This window comes from Amphibalanus amphitrite, unplaced genomic scaffold (assembly GCF_019059575.1).
Source record: "Amphibalanus amphitrite isolate SeventyFive unplaced genomic scaffold, NRLGWU_Aamphi_draft 000639F_arrow, whole genome shotgun sequence".
NCBI classification, from domain to species: Eukaryota; Metazoa; Arthropoda; class Thecostraca; order Balanomorpha; family Balanidae; genus Amphibalanus; species Amphibalanus amphitrite.
The window spans coordinates 322429-346376 of NW_024882133.1; the positions used below are offsets into that span (position 1 = coordinate 322429).

General features: G+C 49.8%; 2 protein-coding genes and 1 long non-coding RNA gene across 9 annotated transcripts in view; 2 read left to right on the forward strand and 1 right to left on the reverse strand.

Moving 5' to 3' along the window:
* Positions 1-204: 204 nt before the first annotated feature.
* LOC122363789 (tektin-3-like) lies at positions 205-2111 on the forward strand. The gene has a single exon (XM_043333438.1). It carries the CDS (start codon positions 372-374, stop codon positions 1809-1811), a length of 1440 nt encoding a protein of 479 aa, XP_043189373.1. The 5' UTR covers positions 205-371; the 3' UTR covers positions 1812-2111.
* A 2165-nt stretch (positions 2112-4276) lies between these two features.
* LOC122363782 (potassium voltage-gated channel protein Shaker-like) overlaps positions 4277-23948 on the reverse strand; it is an 82305-nt gene continuing 62633 nt past the window's right edge. For 4 of the 7 annotated variants that reach the window (XM_043333429.1, XM_043333423.1, XM_043333427.1 and 1 more), the window contains exons 3-9: positions 22417-22553; positions 16029-16157; positions 14637-15280; positions 9042-9171; positions 7657-7847; positions 7024-7181; positions 4277-6885 (exon numbers count right to left, since the gene is read on the reverse strand). In XM_043333429.1, the coding sequence (XP_043189364.1) occupies positions 7030-7181; positions 7657-7847; positions 9042-9171; positions 14637-15280; positions 16029-16157; positions 22417-22553 (1383 nt within the window). In that variant the 3' untranslated portion in view covers positions 4277-6885; positions 7024-7029. Of the gene's footprint in view, positions 6886-7023; positions 7182-7656; positions 7848-9041; positions 9172-9213; positions 9344-14636; positions 15281-16028; positions 16158-22416; positions 22554-23948 lie in introns of all 7 variants that reach the window. The other 3 variants (XM_043333430.1, XM_043333424.1, XM_043333426.1) reach the window with 1 other exon arrangement.
* Positions 19774-23948, forward strand: part of LOC122363784 — a 65404-nt gene continuing 61229 nt past the window's right edge. Inside the window, exon 1 of the long non-coding RNA XR_006253426.1 lies at positions 19774-19800. This is a non-coding gene — a long non-coding RNA (uncharacterized LOC122363784). The remainder of the gene's footprint in view (positions 19801-23948) is intronic.

Below are 23948 nucleotides of genomic sequence, written 5' to 3' on the forward strand. Positions count from 1 at the left end.
AGTGGAAGGTAATTTAGCTAAGGGCCACCGCATGAAGTGTCTGTTTATAATCGCTTCTCCGATATGCGAAATATGTTGTGCAAGTGAAGTGATTTTTTTTGTACGGTTTATTCCTATCATTTTTCTTGCACGCAATATCGCAATATTCCCATCGGAATGAAGTATTGTTATTGCCGAAGTCACGTGCTAGATAGTGAATATCAGCTGCATTTGCGAACGAGTTGTATTTTGTCTGATTTTTTTTTTTCTACAGGGTTGGCGTGTTTATTTTTATGATCGTAGTCCAAAGTCAATTCTGGTTATATATCATAGTGTAGGAAATAAATTTTTGTAAGCCCCTTGACCTCACTTTGCTTTGGGGCTGATACAAAATGTCCACAACGTATAAAACCGAAGTGAGGCACATCGGCGATTGCAGATGCGGTGAAAGTGTGAGGACATTGGGCTCAGGAGCTCCATTCGACTATGCATATCGGCCAAGCGTTGGAGCGGACAAATACTCCCCAGGGGTCACTATTCCAGGAAATGCCACAACATTTTGGGAGAGAAGTGCTGTTGGCAACCAACAGCTATGTCCTCCCATTAGGGCGACCGCCCAGAATGTATCCCACAGCAGGTATACGGTGTCGGATTGGCAGCAGGCCAACTTCGACAGCCTGAATAAATCAGAAGGAAGGCGAGTTGTCGGAGAACAAGTGAGAAGCGACTCGCTTCGAATTATGCGTGATACTGATTGCATTGTATCACATGGACAGCACGAGTCAACTCAACGCCTTGGCGAGAGAATAGGAGATGTTAACTACTGGCGCCATGAAGTGGTGCATGAGCTGGAAATGAACGTCGCCGAAACGGAAAAATTGGAAGAAATGAAACGGCAAGCGGAATGTCTCCTTCGTGAGCTAGAGAACCCTCTTAGGATAGTCCAGGAATGTCTGTACGCTCGCGAGGGAAGAATGGGCATTGACCAGGTGCACGACGATGTTGAGGTTGGACTAAACCGTGAGATTGACGTCATCAAGTCAATTCAAGAGCGTCTTTGTCGTATGCTGGAGCGCATCGCTCAGGCTCTGCAGGATCTGGCAGAGACGAGACAGTGCCTTGAGCGCGACTCTCTGGACAAGTTCTCGGCGCTCCACATCGACAAGTACTCCCACGGTCTGAAGAACACGTCGCCAGGAATCGCCCTGTACCCGGGCATCGAGAAGTCAGACAGAACCATGAGCACCCCCGAGTCCTGGATGGACTACACCGTGCGGCTGGTGCAGCGCTCGCAGAACTCGCGCGCAGAGAGCTCGCGGCTGCGCGCAGAGGCGAAGAACCTCGTCAATGCCTCTATCAACGAGCTGTGGCAGGCGTGGAACAACACCAACCAGGCGCTGAAGCAGCGGGTGCAGCAGACGCAGGACGCCAAGAACAAGATCCAGGTGGAGCTGTCCCGTCTGATCCAGGAGATTGCCGACCAGGAGAAGTACCGTCAGGCGCTGCAGAAGGCGCTGGCCGACAAGTGCCCGCCGCTGAAGGTGGCGCACACGCGGCTGGAGCGGCGCACCCACCGGCCCTGTATGGAGCTGTGTCGAGACAATGCCATGCTGCGGCTGCAGGGAGAGGTGGGTGACATTTACGGCTCTATCGACCAGCTGAAGCAGAAACTGGCCGACACAGAGGCCGCCATAGCGTCGCTGCTCGAGCAGAAACACCAGATGGAGGATGAGCTGCGCGTCAAGGCCAACACGCTGCTGATCGACAGGGAGCGGGTGCTCGGCTCCCGGCGCGCCTTCCCCATCGGATCGGTCATCACAAAGTGCGGTTAACAAGCTCTAGCCACTGTAAACAGTGACATTGAGGTGTGGTGGTTTTGGTCCCATACATTTTACCGGTCCTTTTGGGTGCTAACGCAGTGATCATCATGCTGCTTAGCTTTTTTTTTTGTTCTGTGTCAAATTAGTTTGTGAACTAAGTCCAATGCCATTCCCAGCTACCTAAAAAGGTGCTCGATTACTTTTTAGATGCCGTATGATGTGGCGCAAGATCAGTTCCCCCAACACTTTATCAACAGCAAGACACGTCTGTCTCTGTCATCTGTGTGGTTTTATATAAAGAAGTAATTGAAATTACCTTTTTGTCGTTGCAAAAAATTGATGTCCGGGTTAGGTAAAAGTAAACACGTCCCAAGGATATATTTCATAGTTTTCTGAGCCCATTATCCTCTACTTGTTTACGTTCACAAATAGCAATGTGTTATCCGAAGATACCATGAGCCACTCCAGCCACCCATGTACCGATGCTGGTCACTTGGAGACTCCCGTGTGCCGGGCTTTTCTCGGCCGCGGACTGCCTGGGAGGTATGCTGTTCCGCTGAACACGACTGTACTGCGGGTCAGTCTACCAGCGCAGGCATTATGCTCCGTGGGCCAGCATACGCCGCTGGGCTCTGCGCTGTCTCAATGAAATGCGGATTACGAAGTCACGCAGCACGTTTTCACGTAAACGGAACTCGAATAGCGACATGAGTCGGTTCCAACAGTTTCTGGCAAAAATAATGCAATTAGATTTGCTACCTATTATTACCCTTCGCCTCAGCTCCCGCATCGCTACGCTTCGTCGTCCATCAACACTCATCGGCCCGTGCGTGACGTCTCAGTTGCAGTAGTTCTCTTCATTTTTATTTTGTTAATGACATTGTTTTATAGCAAATCCCAGAAATGCCAGTTTTCAAGTTCAAGGTGAGCTCCAGCTTTGAAACCTTTATGTTCGTAATTCGTACTGGGACGACGGGGGTTAAAATATCAAAGGAATTAGGTATATTGCCAAAAAAGAAACATTATAGTGTGCTGCTAGATTTACCATGTCACCTTGTGCAGCTTCGGATAGCTAAATCCGCACCTTTTTACGCCCAATTTAAGCGGTAGTGCACACATTTCAAGAATACTTCAGGTGCAGGTGACTTCAACAGTACGACATACATATATAGTCTGTCTATGCCGAACAGTCGAAATCAGCATTCAGTTGCAATATTAGGGGAGAGTGGGGAAAGATGCCCAGGGTTTTACTATGTCAGATTTTATTCGAAAATGACGATCGGAAAGCAAAAACTTGGAGTTTCAACGGAAGCCGACATCATTTTTCTCCAAAATTATCACACTTTCGTGCCTGAAATATGATAACTTTTTTTGCTATTAAGCATTTCCCTGAGGAAGTGAAAGGGGGCATCTTACCCCACAGGGTGGGAAAGACGCCCCCTGGCGTTGGGTAAGATGCCCCCTGCACTATAAGTGACATAAATGGGCACGTGAATCGCCTGAACGAATCAGCAGTCCCTTCGAGCCTGCAGTAGACACCAAACGTCATCGTAAGGGCCCTCAAAAGTAGTCGTAAGGGGCTTCAGAGGTCATCGTTAGGGCCATCATAGTCCAGCGCGGCCAAACAAGCCTCCGTGGTGGCATTCGGAGACCACTGTGGGGCCCTTGTAGGTCTTCATGATGCTTGAGGGCCCTCGAGCCCATCGTGTGGACCCCAGATGCCAGCGCGGCCCGTGGAGCCAACGTGGGAGCCCTCAAAGGATGTCGTGAGGGGCCCACAGAGGCCGTCGTGAGGGCTCTCAGTCAGATGCCGCCCAAAAAGTCGTTGTATGGGCCGAAAGACCGGCATGGGGAGCACCCGACCGAATTGGACTCTCAATAGTCCCAGATCGGCTTTTGTCTCTAATCACAAGTATAATAAATGATTTGACGGGATGCTTGAAAGACAGCCTACGAATTTAGGGGGGCGTCTTTCCCCATCAGGACAGGGGGCATCTTACCCCAAGGTACCGAAGTAACATTAAATCAGTACAATTTGTTAGCCATAAAACTACACCCTGAAATAAACTGTTTGGGACACAGTACACGCATGTTAATGTATCACGACTATAGCAAGGGACGCAAAAATTATCTACCTTCTTTGATATTTACAATGTTTTGACACCAAAATATTTTTTGAAAGCAGCAAATAAAAAACATGCAATCACCAGCCAGCCGTTGCCCAACTGAGCTTCGCAAATTTGTGTGCAGTTAACAAGGCAGGCTTCCGCTTTACGCTAGGAACATTAATTTCCAGGTTCGATTCTTTGTTTCGCCGCTAGAGGGGGTGGGGCGTCTTTCCCACCCTGGGCATCTTACCCCACTCTCCCCTATTGAACTGTGTGCGCTGCAGCGCTCTGTCTACATTTGGCCGTAAAATGGTGTACCACCACCACCGCATGGTATGTCCGTCACCGCAGCGAGTAAAAAGGCACACGATTGATATAAATAACTTTATTGACGATGAAAAAGCAAACGCTTGTTGGGGCCTGCCAGCGGACCGGACTCGGTGAGCTGAGAGTCGAACAGACGGAGGAAAGAGAGCACCGCCTAGACGCCCCCTCCACCACCGCGCAACCAACCCAGCGTGACTGGCCCCCGAGGGTGCCCCTGTGAACGGACCAAGGCACTGCGGGACCGGCCGGCCGGCCGCCGCCCCGGCACCCGACCCGCCCACTGCCGCCGCCGCGTGCGCACAGGGTGAAAACCGCACCGAACATGACTCGGAATAAGGCAAAACAAGCGCTGGGACGACGCGCATGGAGTATTGATATGCATAACTCTGTGCACTTGCACGCGCGCGGCGCAGTCGGGCGGGCCGGAGGTTGAGGATCAGCCGGCGCGGGCCCGTCGGTGGTAGTGGAGGAGGCGTCGTCAGCGCAGCAAAGAAAGGCTGCACGCCGGCTAGGACCAATGCGTCGGCGGCTCGCCGACTGCTGACAGTCACTAGTTCACCGACCGGCCGCCGCGTGGCGCTGCGGTCGTCTGGGCAGTCTGTACTACGAGCTAGAAACGGCCGTGCCGCCGGGTAGGGGCAGACTACAGAGGGAGGGAGGAAAGAGGGAGAGACAGAGAGGAGCCAGCTGCACTCCAGAGCGCCTCTCCCCCAGCGGGGTCGGCAATGCTGCTCCAGAGGTGGCCACATCGGCCTCAGCACGAGTCAAACCCGAACAGGACAGAAAGAACACCGGCCGAGTCCACTGATCAGTCAGAAAGCGCGCTCGCGAGTGAGAGAGGGAAGAATGAAGGTGGTGAAGGCTGTGGTGAAGGAGCGAGAAGAAAAGGAAAGAGAGATAGAGAAGGAAGAAGAAGGAGGAAAGAGAGTAGAGGGGGAGAGACGGGAGGGAGGCAGGAAAAAGGATAGACGGGGAGGGAAGAGAGGAGAAATAGAGGAGGGAGGGAAAATGAGGGAAGATGAGGCCAAGTCGGCATGCACCATCGACGCGGCATTCGATGTACACGCGGCAAACGCAACAAGCCGCCCCTCGGGATGGCATCGCAAAAAGAGACGGCAAAAGTGCATAACGACTGGCACCTGTCCGCAGCCACCCGACACAAAACAATTTGATTATACTCTGAAAACGCCACTTCTCATATGTCTGCCGATACGCACGTACCCATAACAATAACCGCGGCAAGAACGCGAGCCCGATACAATATGACAGACCGATCGGAACGGACAGCGCCTCCACGGGAGACGCAAAGACAAACCCAATGTCACACAGAAAAATAGCCCCCCGCTCCATGATTTCACCAAAACTGGGCGATATGATATTCGTAAAACCAGCCAGGTGTGTCGAGTGTACGGCGCCGGTGTCCGCCGGGACGGCCCGGGGCCGCCGCGCGGTCTCTCAGGTACGGTGTGTGTGTGTGGGTGGGTGTGGGGACTGGGGTGTATGCTGGCCGGTACTAGGAGAGCTGGCTGGTGGACCGAGGGTCTCCGTCTCCGGCGGCTGGGGGAGAGGCTCGTGTCTCGCTAGCTCGGAACGGGACAGATGCAGAGGGGAGAGAAAGAGAGAAGGATGGATAGGTAAAGTTCAACAATGCGGGCCGACTGCCCACGTTAACAATGGCAATGTAGATAACTGTAGACATTATCTATTTACAGCACTATGTACAACGGCATAAGAAATCCAATATAAAAGTGTATGATGGGCTACTCTCGAAGAATCGTCGGATACGCAAGAACGAGTCAAGAGATCAAGGGGTCTGCCGGGGTAAATGATGCACAATTTAATATCGAGCACCCGACGCTGACTAGTAGATTGGACAAGTCGCTGGTTTCAAGAGCGACACATTGCTAGACCGCTCCATACGCAGTAATCCGACGGATCCCTAACCGCACACCCAGAGTCCAGCCCTAGTGTCGATGCGTGTCCGGCCTGACAGCGGCAGCTCGGCTCGGGGACGGCCACCCGCCTCTCCGCTGGGCCGCCCCGCTGCGAAAGACACAGCGCGCGGGCGCGTGTGTGTCGGTGGGGGCGTGCCGGCGGCGGGGCGCAGGTTTGAGCGGGGTGCAGGAACGCACTGGTGACGTGGCTGGAACATATGACGTCATCAAAGGACGGAGCAGCGCTGCCGTTTGGCACTAGAAGTGCAGCTTCCTCGGCGACTCTCGAACATTTCCCTCTGCCCAGCTAAAATTTGATCCAGCCCACAAAGGCTGGAGTGATAGAGTTTTAATCCAATAACATCGGCTCACATTACCAGCTCTATAGCTTGACTTCAAAGTAATTTCGTCTACGAAATTCAGCACTGACAAGCCATCTGGCTGATGCAGACTTGCTACGGGTGTGGCTGGTTCCATTTCCCAGTTGCACCTCTCTTTGGCACAGCGTCGGCGCGGCGCCCGCCGTCCCTGGAAGCGGCTGCGGTGCGTGCGCCGCCGATGCTCGCCGCGGCCCGTATCACAGGGGTGGAAGTGGCGGCGCCGCGGCCCACTCCCAGGCGCACTCCAAGACGCGCTCGCAGGCTTCGCCGCGCGTTGAGCTCAACAGGAAGCTTGGCACTTGACTCCGTTTCGTGCAGCGAAACAGAGGGACGGCGTCTGCAAAAACGAGAGCAGAAAAGGTCATTTTATCTCGTTTTTTTCTGCGAAAAATATGCATCGTGAACGTCATATATGTGCCGAAAGGCTGAGCAGAAGTTGGTCTCAAAAACCAAAACGTCGGGGTGCTCTTCTCACCTACTGTCAGACGTCTGTCTCGATGCTGATGGCGTTCACGTTGTTGTTGTGCCGTGACGCGCAGTTCAACTTCGAGGTCATCTCGTGACACATCAAGTTTCCCTCCTCCAGATCAACTTCGGAAGACGACTCTGACAGCGAGTCCTTCTTTCCCTGACCTGCACAGGAGGAGGGGTCGAGGGGAGGGGTCAGGAGCGCCCAGAGACAGCCACTGCGCTGTATTAATGAGACCGTTACTGAGACAGGAGACCACCATCCTGCACGGAGTACGACCAATTAAGACATGTAATTACCATGCGTGATAGCAAAATAACGAGCGACATTAGCGTACAGAGTGGCATCTCACGACAGCAATTATCGTAGCCGGCGGCACTGTCATTATTGATACGATGCTGAGAAGAGAAGAGAAGACGGCATAATAGACGTTTACTGGTTGAATCGAGCATCCGTTTACGCTCCTTATATAGCGAACATAACTATATGCCTGATTGCGATGCTGTCACAAATCTGTCTTTTACACGTACCAGTAACCAGTAGTTCTTATTTGACGTTTCCTGGTACAGGTCGTTTTATGCACGCCTAAGTTCTTCGATACGAAATAACGATAACATGCTATAAAACGTCAATGCTCACCGACAGTGCCGGGCAGGTATGGACAGCTGGTGACGTGGTTGAAGTTGCACGACTGCATCTCCTCCTGGTCCGTCTCGCGGTGGTAGAAGTAGTTGAAGTTTGACACAATGACCGGCACGGGCAGCGCAATGGTCAGCACGCCGGCAATGGCGCACAGTGAGCCGACAATCTTCCCCCAGACGCCGACCGGTCTGTGGCAGACGCAGCGCGTTATCGGCGCCATAAGTGGCGCGGCAGAGACACGGTGATCAGTACGGCAGTGCAAGTGAGCCAGTGACAATACTGTACACGTCAAACGGTAGCATTAAAATTTCCATGTTTGGGATTTTGCTTTATAAAAGAATCTGTAATTTGTGATTAATGTGGCATTTTTGGCAAGTGACGGTTATGGTATGCAAGCGAGTTTTAAAGCTGAATGAATGGAGAATTAATGCGATAGTTTATTGTTAATCGTTTTACTATCGCACACTTAGAACAAAAACGTTTGCCTCGCACAACAATATACACTTTCGGCCGTAGCTGCCTACAATTCACCAAGCTACCAAATCGAACTCAAGAGCTGAAAACAAGAGCCTTCCTACCGCTAAAATACATAATGCACAGCACCAACAAGACACCAGCACCAACGATCAACTTACAACCCGGTATTAATTAGTAACTATGTATAGATTTCTCTCGAGATACACGTCCTAAGGACGCTCATGCTAGACTGTACCCTGCATACGACTCAGAACCGTCGTTATTGATATAAAATATAAGCATGCGGAATGAGGAAAAATCATTCACTGTATTTTGTGATTCATAAGCAACCTGGTGAAGCAGCGTCGTGAAGAACGAGGGTGAGGCAAGTGTCATCTATGAATGTAGCAGAACCACGGGCAAGAAAATATAAAAATCATGACAATTCAATAAAAATGTTGATAAAAATGCGTTGACGTGAGTCCTCGGGCTACCATTCGAAATAGGTTCATGTGTCACTGCAATAGTGTAGCATTGCAACTATACAAGGACTCTTTGTCGATATTCGCTGCATTCCGTGCCAGTCGGTCGCCAGTGCGCCCCGCTGTGCTGACCTGCGAAATGCTAAGCCGCGGCGCTCAAACGCCGTGGCCGGTGACGCCAGCGCAATGTCGAAACGCATGGTGCTTGTATGGAGCCTGTCGTTTTGCTGGCGTGCCACCGCGCCCTCAGTCGCCCATCAGCCCCGTCTACCATGCGAGAAAGACATGCAAAGCGCTGTGGAAAGACCGGGGGCATGCCGAACGGCACTGCCGGCCGCCCGAGCGCGCGCTAATCGAACCGCATGCCACCCAAAGCTAGCAGGCAGCCGAGAGGGCCGGCCGGACGCCGGCTCCCCTCTCTGTCTCGCCCGTTTTTCTGCGTACACCATGTCGCCGTATCCGACGGTGGTCATGGTCACCACGGCCCACCAAAAGGCGTCCGGGATCGACTTGAACAAAGAGCTCTCCGAGCCGGCCTCGGCGAAGTATACAGCGCTTGAGAACAGAACGACACCTGTAACACAGCGACAGGGGTCGGGTCAGCCGGGCCGGGTACCTCATGTCGCCGTATCCGACCGTGGTCATTGTCACCACCGCCCACCAAAAGGCGTCCGGGATCGAGTCGAAGTTGGAGTTCACGTTGTTCACCTCGGCAAAGTAGACAGCGCTCGAGAAGAGCACAACACCTGGTGGAATAACAGGCCAGCGCAGGTCAGAGCGAGGTCAGGTCACACGGGGTCAGCGAGGAGTCGGGTCATACTGGTTCAAACTGGGTCAGAACGGAGAGGGAAATCAGGTAATTGGGTACACTACATGATGACCCATCGGTTAGATAAAAAAGACTAGTGACGTCTAGCCTTAAGGCCAGATTGGGTCTAATTCTAGGCCAGGGCGAGGGCTCTATCAACCATGGTTTGTAAGCTAAATTATATAGATGACAGCTAAATGCTGGTCAGAGTAAAGTTAGATCTCAGCCGGGATGTGGAGAAGTTCGACGCTGCAAGCTGGCATCACATCAATTGGTCTAAACACAGGGACACAGCGGGCCATGTTGGTGCGTTTCTTTGTGACCTAGGTTGGAGTGCAAGATAGTGCAAGATAGGTTGGAGTGCAGCCAGTGCTCAGATAAAAATATAGGTTGTGAATGAGATTGTTAGAAATCCAACGGGTATTATTTCTGATTGACAATAGGAAAAGACCAGTTACAGAAATGTTAGCTAAATCGACGACAGTTGAATACGATTTTTAGCATCAAAATATTTGAATAATAATTGCTCACCGTTTAGTAATCTTATATGGATCGAGTATACTAGCATCACATACTAAGCAGCGATAAACGAGAGAAATGAAACCAGCTGACAGGTTGTTTCATTTGCTGCACTGGACTTCCAAGACTTCCAAGGAGGGACTACGTCTGCTGGGAACAGCCCTCCTGAAACGCGTGAGCCATGGATTCTCTTAGTCGACGGTCAAAAGCTGTTCAGAGCCATTCGTGATTCTATAAAGAAAGCTGCAAGCCTTCCACTCTGAATAAGTTTTGTCTTGCTGCGGTATTTCTAAAATTTTGGAAAGATTCCAATCTAAAATAGGGACTCTAGTATTTCAGTCCCCTAACGCTTTATATCCTATACCTGGGCGAATCGAGATCTTCCTGGAGGAGATAAGGAGTTGGGATATCATATCCGCGGCAAGCGCGGAACTCTTAGCTCGGAGTCCGACACCCAGGGAGCTCTCAGCTGTGGATTCCGACACCCACGGACTCTCAGCTGTGGATTCCGACACTCACGGAACTCTCAGCGGCACATTCCGACAGCCTGCTCCCGTCGCGACACCGACTGTGTCCCTCCCTTCCCTCTGCCCACCCCCGAGTCGCCGCCGCCCAGCCCAACAATCAATACCTCTGCAAAGGCACGGCGAATTCGGCGGCACTCCCCGTTTCACCCCCGCCCGCCCGCGAGTCCTGTAACCGACTCGCCAGCCCCACCCAGCTTCATAGGTACTGACATATTCCACCGCCCGGCGCCCTCCCTCAGCGCTCAAGCATATCGCATCAAACGCGCTCTTCGCTTAAACCCAATTAGACATCGTCTACTCATACTGCAAAGAAATCATCCAGACATCTCACAACGCATCGCACTTTTCTTCACGACAAGTCGCCAGATACATAGCCCTCCCGTAATACCTATAATCCATCCAGACACATCGTACCGTACCACCATCCCTCAACGCCTCCAGGCCACCGAACCTGTCTTAACACCCGCACTCGTCGCCCAGAAATATATCGCTCCGCCTTGCCGGCCCTCATTGCCCGGAATCCGCCAGTGACATCGCGTAGCCCACGGTACTGCCGGAAATCCGTCCAAATAAATGGCACTGTTCGCCCTTCAAACTGCCCACACACCAGAACGCACCCTCCGCTGCCTGAGACAAAAGTAGGGTAGGACGTCTACGCATCTACAACACGCCCGGGCCCTCTTGTCATTCCTGGTTCTGCACTAGACGAGGCCCGCACTTATCTATGCTGAATTTATCTTTATCTTTTATCATCGGCCGTGACGCGGCATCGTCACTTCACGACACTGCAGTTTACACTGAAGCTCTTAAAACACCTTTTACATTTGTCAGGTATGCGCGCCTTCACACTGTTTTATTTCTTCTGCAACATCAGTTCTTGGTCAGGTGAAATCAGGTCAAATTCCTGTTCGCTGTTTCCGGAGTCTACCGTGCCCCCTACACCCCAACCCGACATTGTCCTACTTTGCCACTCCCCTGCCACCAATCCACCGGCCTCGCCCCTTACATCGTCCTGCAAACCCCGCCATAAAACATCGGCCTGCTCCACCCACCTCGAACACTGCCCCCTCCCCTCCCCCTGTCCCCACCCCTCGACGGCGCCCTCCACCATCAGCTGATTTGCCGTGCGCTCTCTGCCGCCCCTTGAGCAGCCCCCTGTCGCCGTCGCCGCTGTCTTTGTGCTTCTGTCGCTGACGGCGGGCGCGGACGGAAGCCAGAGGAGCCTCTCGGCTGTCCGGTGGCCGGGACGGGCCCGGTCAGATCGAGGGCAGATCGTGGCCAGCCATGTGGTGCCGCCTCCGCCGCCGCCGCCCGGCCGGTGGTAGTGGTGGCGGCAGTATCGACCCGGTCCGACGATGCCGCCGCCGCCGCCACAGCGCGGGCAGAGCGGTCTCGAGCGTCACCGAGGTACCCGGGGCGAGCCGGTGACGGTCACCGAAGTACCAGGGTACCAGGGTACATACCAGGTTACCGAGGTGATGGTACTCGAGACATGAACGGCACACGAGGATGCGGATACAGCTCTGGTAGCGGCGTAATGAGAGAACTTTGGTGGTAGTCGGAAATCCCTGAACGATAAAATGCTACAATAGGTCACACAAAATAATGGACAACTACTGGGGAAAGCATAACTCCATATGCTGGTAAGGTTTCTCTTTTCAGAATGAATGCATTGAGCCTCAATACCAAAATGACTTGCAGACAACATATACGCAGAGCAGCACTGAAGGCATTCATTCTTGACAACCCGGTCTAGCCGTTCGCTATTTCATTCGCCCATTGTTTCATATTGCCAATTGCTTGATTGTCTCTTCAGCGAATTTCCATGGCGCAGAAGTTAATGCTCATACCTGCATTGAGTCATGTGAACAATTTTATTCTCGTTACTTTTTGGCCTTTTTAGTTACGTAGGTATCACGAAACGTGTATGTCAGATGAAAAAATAAATTCTATGAAAACCCATCGATCGAAAGTCCATGTCGATAACACATAAAATGGATAGATGCAGTTTTTATAACAATATATCCGATTCATCATGCATGAAAAGTAGGTACATTGGAATATTGTGATGCTGCCTATAACTTGTACCTACTGCGCTGCTATCCTGTGATTGCTGTTCATAGAGCCATAAGGCATAGAAAATGAGCATGTCCTTGGGTGAGGGATGTCAATACTCATGACTGGGCTTACCCTGTCCCTCTCCTCTCTCATCTCTCTCTCTCTCGCTCTCTCTCTCTCTCTCTCTCTCTCTCTCTCTCTCTCACTCTCTCTCCATCTCTCTCTCTCCATCTCTCTCTCCCTCTCCTGTCTCCCTCTCTCCCTTCCCTCGTCTCTCTCTCTCTCTCTCTCTCTCTCTCTCTCTCTCTCTCTCTCTCTCTCTCTCTCTCTCCACCGTCTGCGCGCGCTGATCATTCATTTCGGCTTTAATTTGCGCCCACTCAGGCTCCAGTCGGGTGTGCAGGTAATCAGTACAGCCAGGGACTGCCGTCCGGCAGACCAGGCCGGGCAGAGGAAGGGAGCAGACGGAGATAGAGGGCGGAGTGATCAGATGGAAGGAGAGGCCAGAAGGTGGCAGCGGAGGGGACGACCAGGAACGGCGAGAGGGGAGTGATTAAGATGAGCATAAGCCGGAGTGACCTGGTAAATGCAGAAAACGTTGTGACGAAGGGCACCAGAGTGCTTATTGGCTTGGGGCAGAAAGTGAGGACAAGAACGGAAGGGAAGAGACATTTCATTTGCTTTTCCCGTTCCTTACAGTTCGTCCCAAAATTTAGCAAATAGGCTGCACTTTCGGACGCTCTACCCGCGGCCTCTGTGCCGCGTTCGCAGTACATAAACTGCGCCGGTAATGGTCCCCCTGATGACAGACGCGACGAAAATAGCCGGTAAACAAAGACCCACTGCTTAAATGAAGCTCAAGGCAAGCCGCTGTGAGTGTTTACGAGGTACATCGATCTTTTATCGCTGGGCAACCAGCCACGCTTACACTGATTTTACACTTACACCCAAAGATAGCCTACAAATACAATGAACAGGCTTGTATCATAATCACCGAGTAAGGAAAAAACACCACTGACGCTAGTGGACACAAAATATGTAATTAATAGAATATGTTATGCAGACTTTGAGGATTGAAGGTACAAACCGTTCAGGAAGAAATGATCAGAAGTGAACTGAAGTGAAATCAGAAGTGTCATTTTGTGCAGCTCAGGCTTTGACTACGTCGCTCAATATTGCCAATAACTGCCATTAACAACTGTCAGTTCCAGTCTAGCGGAACTGACAGTGGAATGTCTAAAAAGTGGCAGCTTTTAATCTTAACTCACGGCATGCAACTCCCTGGAGGTCGCAGAGGCGTTGCGTGTACCGTTCCCCTAGCTACTTTAAATTCTCTCCATAGATGGCGGTAGTGGTGGTCGCCTGACATGATACTGTGCCGCAGTGCTCCTGCGTCTGAAAGGCGCGGCGCGGCGGGTGGCGCGGGCGGAGCGTCTGAATTGGGGTGGGACTGATAAGGTGCGATACACCACTGACAGCTTTGGGCCATAAAAGGATCACTTGTTCATACATAGAGATAGTTATGGGTAAATGACAAACCCAACAGACTGTGAAGTGGCCAGAGATAGGGGCTAATACGTGCATGACCAGAACTTCACATCACAGGCGGGATGCGTACCTGACAAGATCTGCCGATGCTGTGGTGAGCTACTCATGAATTTACATAGCCTTATATGATTTTCATGAGCATGAGAAAACATTCTCACAGAGCTAGTTAATGTAATCCGGCATATTTCCAGACGGGTACTCAGGCTGCCCAAATTCTTCGTCTGCAAAGTCCAACGTTACTTCTTATTGGTTCGGTCATGAAATAATAAAGAAAGGAAACATTTATCCAGCACCCAATTCATTGTCCCTTATTTTTTTTCGTAGACTCGGTTAGGTATTCATCAACATCATCAAAACAATGGAAGGTGAGAGATGAATATTCATAATGAAGTTAGCATGAAATAGCCTCTTCTAAATAAAGTTTGAACTAAGATGCAGGATTGCAGGGTAAATAACTAGCAACATACAATTCATGACACCACACAGCACAGGAATTAAACACTTCTTTCCGACCATAAGCCCCCATTCCACCCTGCCCACGAACACGCGGCGCCCGATCCCGCCACGTGCTGGCCTTACCTATAAACAAGAAGAAAATGAGCAGGCCCAGCTCCCGCATCGATGCCTTGAGTGTCCTCCCTAGGATCTGCAGGCCCTTCGAATGCCGCGACAGCTTGAATATTCGGAACACTCGCACGAGCCGTATCACTCGGAGGATAGCCAGCGACATGGCCTGGTTTGTCCCAGTCTCGGCGCCCGGCACCGTCGGCTTCGGCGTGGGCGCCACTGTCTCGTCCTCTGCCACCACCGTCGCCAGCGTCAGAAAGTAAGGAATGATTGCCACCACGTCAATGATGTTCATCACGTCACGGCAGAAGCTGACCTTGTTCGGACAGGCGGCGAACCGCACCACCAGTTCGAACGAGAACCAGACGATACAGATTGTCTCAATGAGGAAGAAGGGATCGGTGATGGCCGGCACCTCGTCCTCCTCGACGATGGTGAAGTTGTCGCTGCCCCGGTACACCCGGTAGTGTTTGAACTCGGGCAGCGTCTCCAAGCAGAAGATGACGATGGAGAGGAGGATGACCGTCACGGAGATGATGGCCACCACCCGCGCGTTCTGTGAGCTCTCCGGGTACTCGAACAGCAGCCACAGCTTGCGCTGGTACTTGTTGTTGGGTAGCGGCCGCTCCTCCTCCTTGATGAAGCCTTCGTCCTCCCTGCGGAGGAAATGGAGGTCAGTGCTCAGCCGTGATGCCTCTGATTGAGTGATACACAAGAAATTGCTTTATGAAGCGCAGGCTTTTTGAAAAGTCGCTTCGCTTTGGTGTAACCAATGCTTAAAACATTACATCAATCCTTTTTCTTGAGATCAAAAGTGTGCATAATGAGGCAGCAGCGATGGAGTATACTTTGAAATTATGGCATATCTATTGAAATCTTTACATTTATTAAAGCTTCTGCATTCTCATGTAGGTGGACGAAAAAAATAACTAAAAACGTTCTTCAGGCAACCCTAATTTCTCACACAGATACGGAAGCCACCACCTACCTACATATTTCTTGTACGCACCTGCAGAAATGCTCATAGTTTTCCCCAAAGTGTCATAAGTTCCGGAGAGTCGGATAGATCGGGGGTGCGGCGATATCCCTCTGACGTCGTTTATCCTCCCCTGTCGCCGGTCCGGGAACGCGGCAACTAATTTCACGCCGGTCCTATATCAGCGCCGACTACAGCGAAAATTGCTTTCCTCGGCGAGAATTGCTTTCTCAGCTTCTCTTGGTTCGTGTTTGTCGCTCTAAGTACCCATTTTGTACGCAACACAACGGCGTTTGTCTTTTTCCTTGATCAATTGCTGCGTTTGAAACTTACCTAGGTTAATTAATCAATGCGAGAAAAGCATTCGTCGTATAGCTTCCGTTATGCTCTACCAACACTAATTTATCAGCATTTCACCACAAACTTACCTGAACTTGCCGATAGCATAATCACCAAGTTCATAGAACTTGATCTCCTCTGAGAAGACGTCAAGGGGTACGTTGACGGGCCTTCGTAATCGCCCGCCGCTCTGGTAATAGTAGAGGATGGCATCGAAACTGAAACAAACACCGCACGCGGTCAGCATATTGACGCATGATAGATATCTCATGCAGATGTATGAGAAATGAATGAGGGATCTTTGATGAATGTCTGATGAGTGACGTCAACATTCAACCAGCATGTAGGTACTGCATTAAAAAAAAATAGGGCCAATATATTAGGTAGTTGTTTCAAATGCCGCTCAAAGCCCAAATTTATGGCATCAGATGATTTGTGTCCCCACTAAAAAGCAAAAAAAAAAAAAAACTCAGCTAGTCTGTTGCAAAGAGCGAAGAACCTAGCGGTACCGTCTGGATTGCATCAGAACATGCTTGCCCCAGCACGCCCATTTCGTTGCCAAAAGAAACTTTTCTCGTTAAACGACTGGCGAGAAAGCAACACACGGATTGCGTTTGTGTTCCGTCACTTCATGACAGAGCTTTTAGCACATCGTCGTTGCCGTTGGAGTTTAGTAATTATAGTGGCTTTTCGACACTGCTTCGAGGAAAACAGCAACGCTTCGACAGCTCCGGGGAGCATTGGTGGCGCTCTGACAGCTGAAGCTCCGGGCGGCATTAGAAGCGCTCCGACATCTCCGAGCGGCATTCGCAGCGTTCCGACAGCTCTCGGCGACATGAGTATCGCTCCAGTAGCTCCTGGCGGCATTCGCAATGTTCCGACATTTCCGGGCGGCATTCGCAGCGTTCCGACAGCTCTCGGCGACACGAGAGTCGCTCTGTCAGGTCCGGGCTGCCTTTGCAGCGCTCCGTCAGCTCGCGACTGTCTTTCCAGCGCTCCGACAGCACCGAGTTGTCTTTGCGGCGTTTCGATAGCTCCAAGCGGCATTCGCAGCGCTCCGACAGCTCCGGACTGCCTTTGCGGCGTTTCGACAGCTCCTGGCAGCAGTTGCAGCGCTCCGACAGCTCCGGGCTGCCTTTGCGGCACTCCAACAGCGGTAGCTCGGCGGCGCCGGTCGATCGATCCGATTCAGCGGGCTCCAATTACGTCTGGTCCTGCGTTGACGTTGGCTGCGCCTGGAGGCTCGACCGACCATCCCCGGGAAGTCGAGATGGTCGGTCAGCTGGGCGGCCGTCTAGGTCGGCGGATATCGGCCCGGGTCCGAGGCAGCTCACCAAAGGAACAGGGGAGGGTAGGACGACGGGGATGGAATGAAAAGGGGAATGGGAGACGGGACAATCGAGAACAGCAGATGAGTGCGCAGCAAGGTGGAAGATACAGCTACAGAAAAGACGGTAACATTAACAGACAGGAAACATAATAAATGTGGGATAAATCACAGAGTATTTGTATTGATTTAAGAAGCTGAAACTGACGAAAGCAAAGGGAAGGAGGAAAAACAACATTTTTGTTGAGGTACTATGAAGGGAACATAATAGATGGAGATGCAGATACGAAAATTATGTAACACAACGATACAAACAGGAGAAACTAAAATGGCTAAGAAGAGGCGGTGAAGGTCTGAAAAGCAACGTTAAGGAAGTTAGTTGGATAACATTAACAGCCATGAATCGCTAGAACTTAAAAGACAGCTATCAAATCGACAAAGTGTCACTTTTTCAAACATTTAATCCAATCCATAACAATACCACATTCACAACAAAGCGCTCAAAATGTCGTTTTATTAGGCAACTTTGAAAACCGGTAACAGTTCGCAATATACTTCTAGGCGTCATTTTTTTTTTCGCGAGCCAAGCACAGAACCCATTCTGCAGCCAAGTTTCAACTATTCATAGGGGAAGTTGGGGCAATGCCGGAGTTGGGGCAAAGCCGAAATTCGAGATATTTCGAAAACCGTAAGACATGGATGCCACCTGTCAGTAGCCGTGTTTACATAGGGTTCCCTTAATCTTCCCCTATTTCTCCCCTATTTTCAGATCGAATTTTAGGCATCATAGCGATCGCGTGTAACGTTGCTATGGGCGCTATTGTTGTTAGAAGCATACAAAGCATCGTTTATGCTGTAAACAATATAAATTGGGCTTATTTAATACTCGAAATTCAACAATTCATATTTTGAAGTATTTTTATCCTGCCCTTCAATTCCCTCTTTAACTCGCGGGCCCGGGGGGGGGGCGTTTTTCGCCCCCCCTGGCGAATATTTGCGATAACTCCCGAACGCTTAGGGTTAGGAAGGCGAAACTTTCAGTACCTTTTCTCCCATCAATTTGACATCTTCTGAAGTAAAAAATTTGGACCTAGCCCCCTTGATGACGTCACAAGGTCCATTTTTCTAGACCCCTGCACGGCAAAAATCGGCGTCACAGACGCAAACTTCAAATAGCTGCTAAAAATAGAGTTTTAGAGATAAAGACAAATTACGAGCACGGCTGTGTAGCGTTTGACCTAAAGAAAAATAGAAAAATAGTTTTGGTGACCTGAGGTCAGAGGTCAGGTCAACGACCCCGAAATGTGGTTTTAGTTTTTCGCAAATAACTTCGACAAAAATGGTCCTAGAGCTACGGCAGTGGTACCATCGCATTCGCCTTGTCAAGCCGCGTCGAATGATATATATTTTGTTCGGAAAAGGTCAAGTTTCATGTTGACCTCATGTGACCTCGAATGACCTATGGTTGACCTTGACACATGAAAGGTCGTTTATGATGGATTTGTACCCGCTGATCACGAATCTGGCATCTATTTTCCTCTAAGCCTTCATTTAGAGCTTCCGGATGGCAAAGTTGTCTTATTTATTATTACTAACTTGAATCAGTGAAATAGCCTCTAGCAGGGATACTCTTCTGTGACCTTGACCTTTGAGCAGCCTTGTATCGTAAGATGGACCACAAATAGGGAACTGATAAGCCTCAAAACATTTCAAAACATCTTGGAAGTTAGCACGCAAGATGTGCGAAAAAGTGCCAGGTTTGAGGTCAATTTTGAGCGTGACCTTGACCTTGACCTTTGATTTGGAGCACATTTTCAGAATCCTCAGATTCTCTTCTTTCGTTTGACACCCAATTTTGCCGGTTTGATGCAGCCTGCCGTCCTCTAGAAGCCTTATTTTGAGATCACTACACATGTGCCGGTTTTGGCTTTTGACCTTGACCTCTGACCTTGAAAATTGACCTGAGGTCAAAAATTTTAGGTGCATTAGAATCGTCTCGTAAGGACCTTTCGTTTGGTATCGCTTTTGTTTCCGTAGCTCCCTTATTTACGGAGTTAGACAGGGGGGGCGAAAAACGCCCCCCCCCGGGCTGCGGTGGTTGGGATTACCCCCCGGGCCCGGCCGGGTTAAGCGACAAATAGGGGAGGATTTGGTAGCGTAGCGCCTTTCCAAAAGCTGCTACGCTACCATATCCAGTGGTTCTCAAACTATCACATCACAAAAGCGGCGTGCTGATTGGCCGGCAGTTCCGAATCGTCCGACTGGTGGTCCCCGACTCGACAAGCGCACGTGCGCCGACTGAGGATTTTTAAGTGGCATTAACGCATAAACGGCAGAAAGTCAATGCAGAAATTCGACAGGTGCGGTGTTCTGATATTGCCGTGGATGTGATTACACCTACTTGAATAATAGCTCAGCCGTTTAAAGTATGTTAAATGCCAGATAGTTTTCTGATTTTTCTTGCTTTGAGCTTTCATGTGCTATCACTTTTACCTCAGTGTCTAGTCTGGAAGCTATTTGGGAGAGCCCTAAAGGTAAGTAAAAATTGCAAACTGCTTCTAGAATGACTTAGTTGCGCCATATTTGTAGTGAAGCGAGGTAAAGGAGACAGAGGATTCCTTTATAAGGGACATTTAGGAGACAAATAGGGGAAGATTAAGGGAACCCTATGTAAACACGGTTAGTGATGCTCTGAAGCTTAAGTGACTACAATTATCGCATGTTTGTTACGAGTCGTCATTCGGAATACTTCGACTGTGAGGGTGCCAAGAGCGTTTTCAAGGTACGTTTCCCTTGTACTACATGCGCCTTTGAAGCTGCATTTCTTACTCATTATGCTACCGTTTGTCTGGCCAATTCGGTCAAGTAATCTTTAGCATGTCTTTGCATAAGTGTGCTGCCTATTTGAAATTTATACAGCACGTTGAAAAGTTATGGGCCTGCAAATGAAAGTATGGCAGGCTGGGGTAATGCCGAAAACGTGCGATTACGCACGTGTTAAAAGCACGCTACGTGGACTTAACTGCTGTAGAATAGCAACGCGTATTTTTAGTCACACAAATTACACTTTCAACCGATACAACGGCCTGTTACCTATAAGGAATGATTTACCTGGCATGTTCTTATTATATCACACAATTATAACTTCCAGTGTGCACCGCGTCCTCAAGCTCTTAAAACGCGTGTCAGCTTTGATCAATTCTGGATAAAGTTTGAGATAAAATGGCAAAACATCAAGGTCGGCATTCCCCGTAGATCATTTCTCCCATTTTCGGCTTTCCCCGCAGTCCGGGGCAACGCCGAAAAAGTCACTTCTTTGATATTTTTAGTTTGTGCGCTTAACGGTATGCGAATTCATCAAATGCGCCCGGTATGTTTGAAAGGCAAAAGACTGGCCTCTCGAATGACGCCAACAAGAATAGCTTATGTTGTCTACCTTGCGTGCTACGGGCGTCAGAAAAAAGTCTTCGGCGTTCCCCCAACTTCCCCTACGTATGTAGTTCAGACTGCAAAGAATCGACATCATGTTACGCATCAATAAGCTGTCACTAGCACCCAATAATCGAACAATTTGCTCAGTCACTGCCATCATAAAAGCAATCAAGCTTTAAATGTCGCTGGACTGGCTGTAGGCAGGCTGCGGACCATCAATGTCTGGCCCTCCTCAGCAACACAGTGCCGGCACGACTAGAACTGGACATTCTAACTACTGTTATTGCAGTCTTAAAAATTGATAGCGATTTTACTACCGTACCCCGCGCCTGTTATCGTGTGTCGGTCCAAATGATTTTGTCTTTGTGCGCTTGATTGTAATAGCAAGCAGCCAGGAGATAGGTTAATTTATTTCATGCAGATTCATGATTTCAAAGGCATAACATTTGATTGTGAGAGCAAAACATTTGCATGAGTATGCACTATCGATCTAGTACACGAATCTTTAAATTACATCTACTATCATTACAGATAGATGAACGCGTTATTGATTTATCAATTCCCGTTTACACGCTCACAATTGTTATATGAGGTGTCTCATAGACACATTCGCTTTTGTAATATTTGTTCATCTCTTACAGTACCACGCATAGGAACCGACGTCCTTTTGTGAATGCCAGATCATTAGGATCCTTTGGCAGCACTTGGCCTAATTAGCGTCCCCGTGAGGAAGAGGGCGGCGGGAGACCGGAAGTGCTTCCGGCACCGGAAATAACTCCCGGAACCCGTTTGCCATTGGTCGGGAGGCACCGCGTCCGTCTGCCTGTCCAGCCGTATATACGGCACTGGAGCGCTACCCGCTGCGAAGCCAGTCTGGTCCCTCTATTGACGGAAGCGCTAGACGATGATTCGAGCTGTGCATTCTGACGTTCAGTGGAATTCCAGGCAATGAGTGGAATTTTATCGTCCGCTCAAACTGTCGTGATTCCGCCGCCGGAAAAGAATTCTCATAGTAAACGGGATTAGCACAAAGGAAGTGGAAGGCAGCTAATTGCAGCCTGAAGCGAACAAAGGCGGGGTGAAAAGAATTAAAAGTGAGTAGCAAAAATAATATCTAAAGTAAAAATATTGGCTTATTACCAACTTTACAGGGAATGAAAATTTCCGTGTTATCCTAAGATATTTGCAGACGATTACTTCATTTTAAGCAAATTGTTTGTAGCAAGGAAACAATTAAATAAATTTCATAGAGCACTTACACTGTTATTCCGGCACTCATGGGCTACCGATGGATTTGCTTGGCTAGCTTGCCAAGGCTTCACCAAGTAGCACGTGTTGCGCTGTTCGTCATGTCATATTAATGATGAGGCCAATGAGCAAACTTGGACGGGAGATCGGAAGGATGCCAAACGACTGAATGCGCCAGCTTATGTGTCCTGGCAGAATTTCTGCCCAGACTCTGAGCCATGTGAGAGTAGCCCAGCGTTTTTTTTTAGACACCCATACTTTGGCACTTTGCAGTTTGCTTGATGTCATGACGCTGTGATCTAACAACATTTGTATGAGGTGCAAACAGACCTCAGCTTTAAATGCGGACATTTTCTCAGTTTGACATTATAATACTACCTGTGAAATGTGCATGCAAAAAAATGAAAGAAATTGCGAGCATCCGTCTGGCCTGTCTGACCTCCATCTGACCCCTTTTTACTCCAACTGACCTAGTTCGGTTTCGATCGAAGAAGTACTCGTTCCGGAGCGGGTCGAAGTAGCGGATTCTCCGGGCGGGATCCCCGAGCAGGGTGTCAGGAAACTGGTGCAGGGTGCGCAGCTGCGTCTCGAACCGCAGGCCACTGACCTGAAATGGAAAAGGACAGGGTATCAGGGCTGACCTGAAATGGGGAAGCGCGTGGCATGAGAGTTGACCTACCATGAGACAGTGCATGGCGTCAGGGCTGACCTGAAATGGGACATGACTTGGCGTGAGAGTTGACCTGAAAGGGGACAGAAAATGGCAAGAGAATTTACCTAAAACAGTGTCAGGTCTGACCTCACACAGACCTAAAATAAGACAGGGCACAACATCAGGATTGATCTTAGATGGTGACAGGTCTGACCTGAAAAGGGGTCAAACAAGGGTCACAGCTCTGGCCTGAAATAGTGCCCAGTTGGGCCACAAAGAGATCTGAAATGGGACAGGGCAAGGCATCAGGACTAAGCCATCCCTATGCTTTTTTATCCTATTTTGAACATAAAATAGGCGCCAAAGTAACGGTTCCAAAATGCTGCGAGACAGTAAAGGGATTGCACTATTTCTTGCTAACTTTGTGTCACGAGATCAGCTGTTGTATGGCTGCTTTGTGAGGCAGCGGAGTCGTGGCAGAATCCTGTTCGGCCTCTGCCTTAGACGTTTATTTGGAGTCAATGTAAACCGGTAGCTCAACGACGACGACGTTTATTTGAAGGGAATGTAAGCGGCCTGGTCAATATGGCTGTAGCTTTTCCAATCCATGCTGAACATTGAACGAATTCTTTGACAGGAACTTCGACATCAAGCATGGTGGCGCGGGAACTTCTTTCAGGCTGGGGGGGGGGGGGAGGGGCAGTGGGCACACCTGCAACTTTTCACTGTCATCCATAATAGAGATCAACCTAGGGTAGGGGAGGGTGGGGCAAAGCGGCCACCCTAACGCTTCTCACGATGCCAACGCTTGATTTTTGAACTTGGAAAGATTCTTTCTATACCAATGTGATCCCTATTAAGTTGCCTTTTATTTCAACTGTGTTTTATTTCCAAAGGCGTTCACATATGGAAGATATTGACAAAGCTTTAAGCCTATGCATATTGGCCACTTTGCCCCATACCCTGGGGCAAAGCGGCCACCGGCGTCTTCTCAAGTCCCGATATGAGAAACAAAATAGTTGCCTCATGTACGACTAGGGTATTTTGATGGTGACAAGGTTTAAGCGAGGATGGATGTTTACTTTATCATCTTCCACCTGTAGGTAAACAAAGAAAGGATTTTCATTAAAAAACATTTAATTCCATTATTTGGTAACACTTGCAACTGAAAAGTGGCCAAGATCAAAGCATGATGACACATTTAAATATAAATAATGTTTTTATCCAGATGGAAACAATTTATGGCCAATTGAGGGGTGGCCGCTTTGCCCCGGCCACTTTGCCCCGCGCATACCGTCCGAGACAAAAATATTCCAGCTTAGCTATTAGTGGGGTAAAAAACACTAAAAT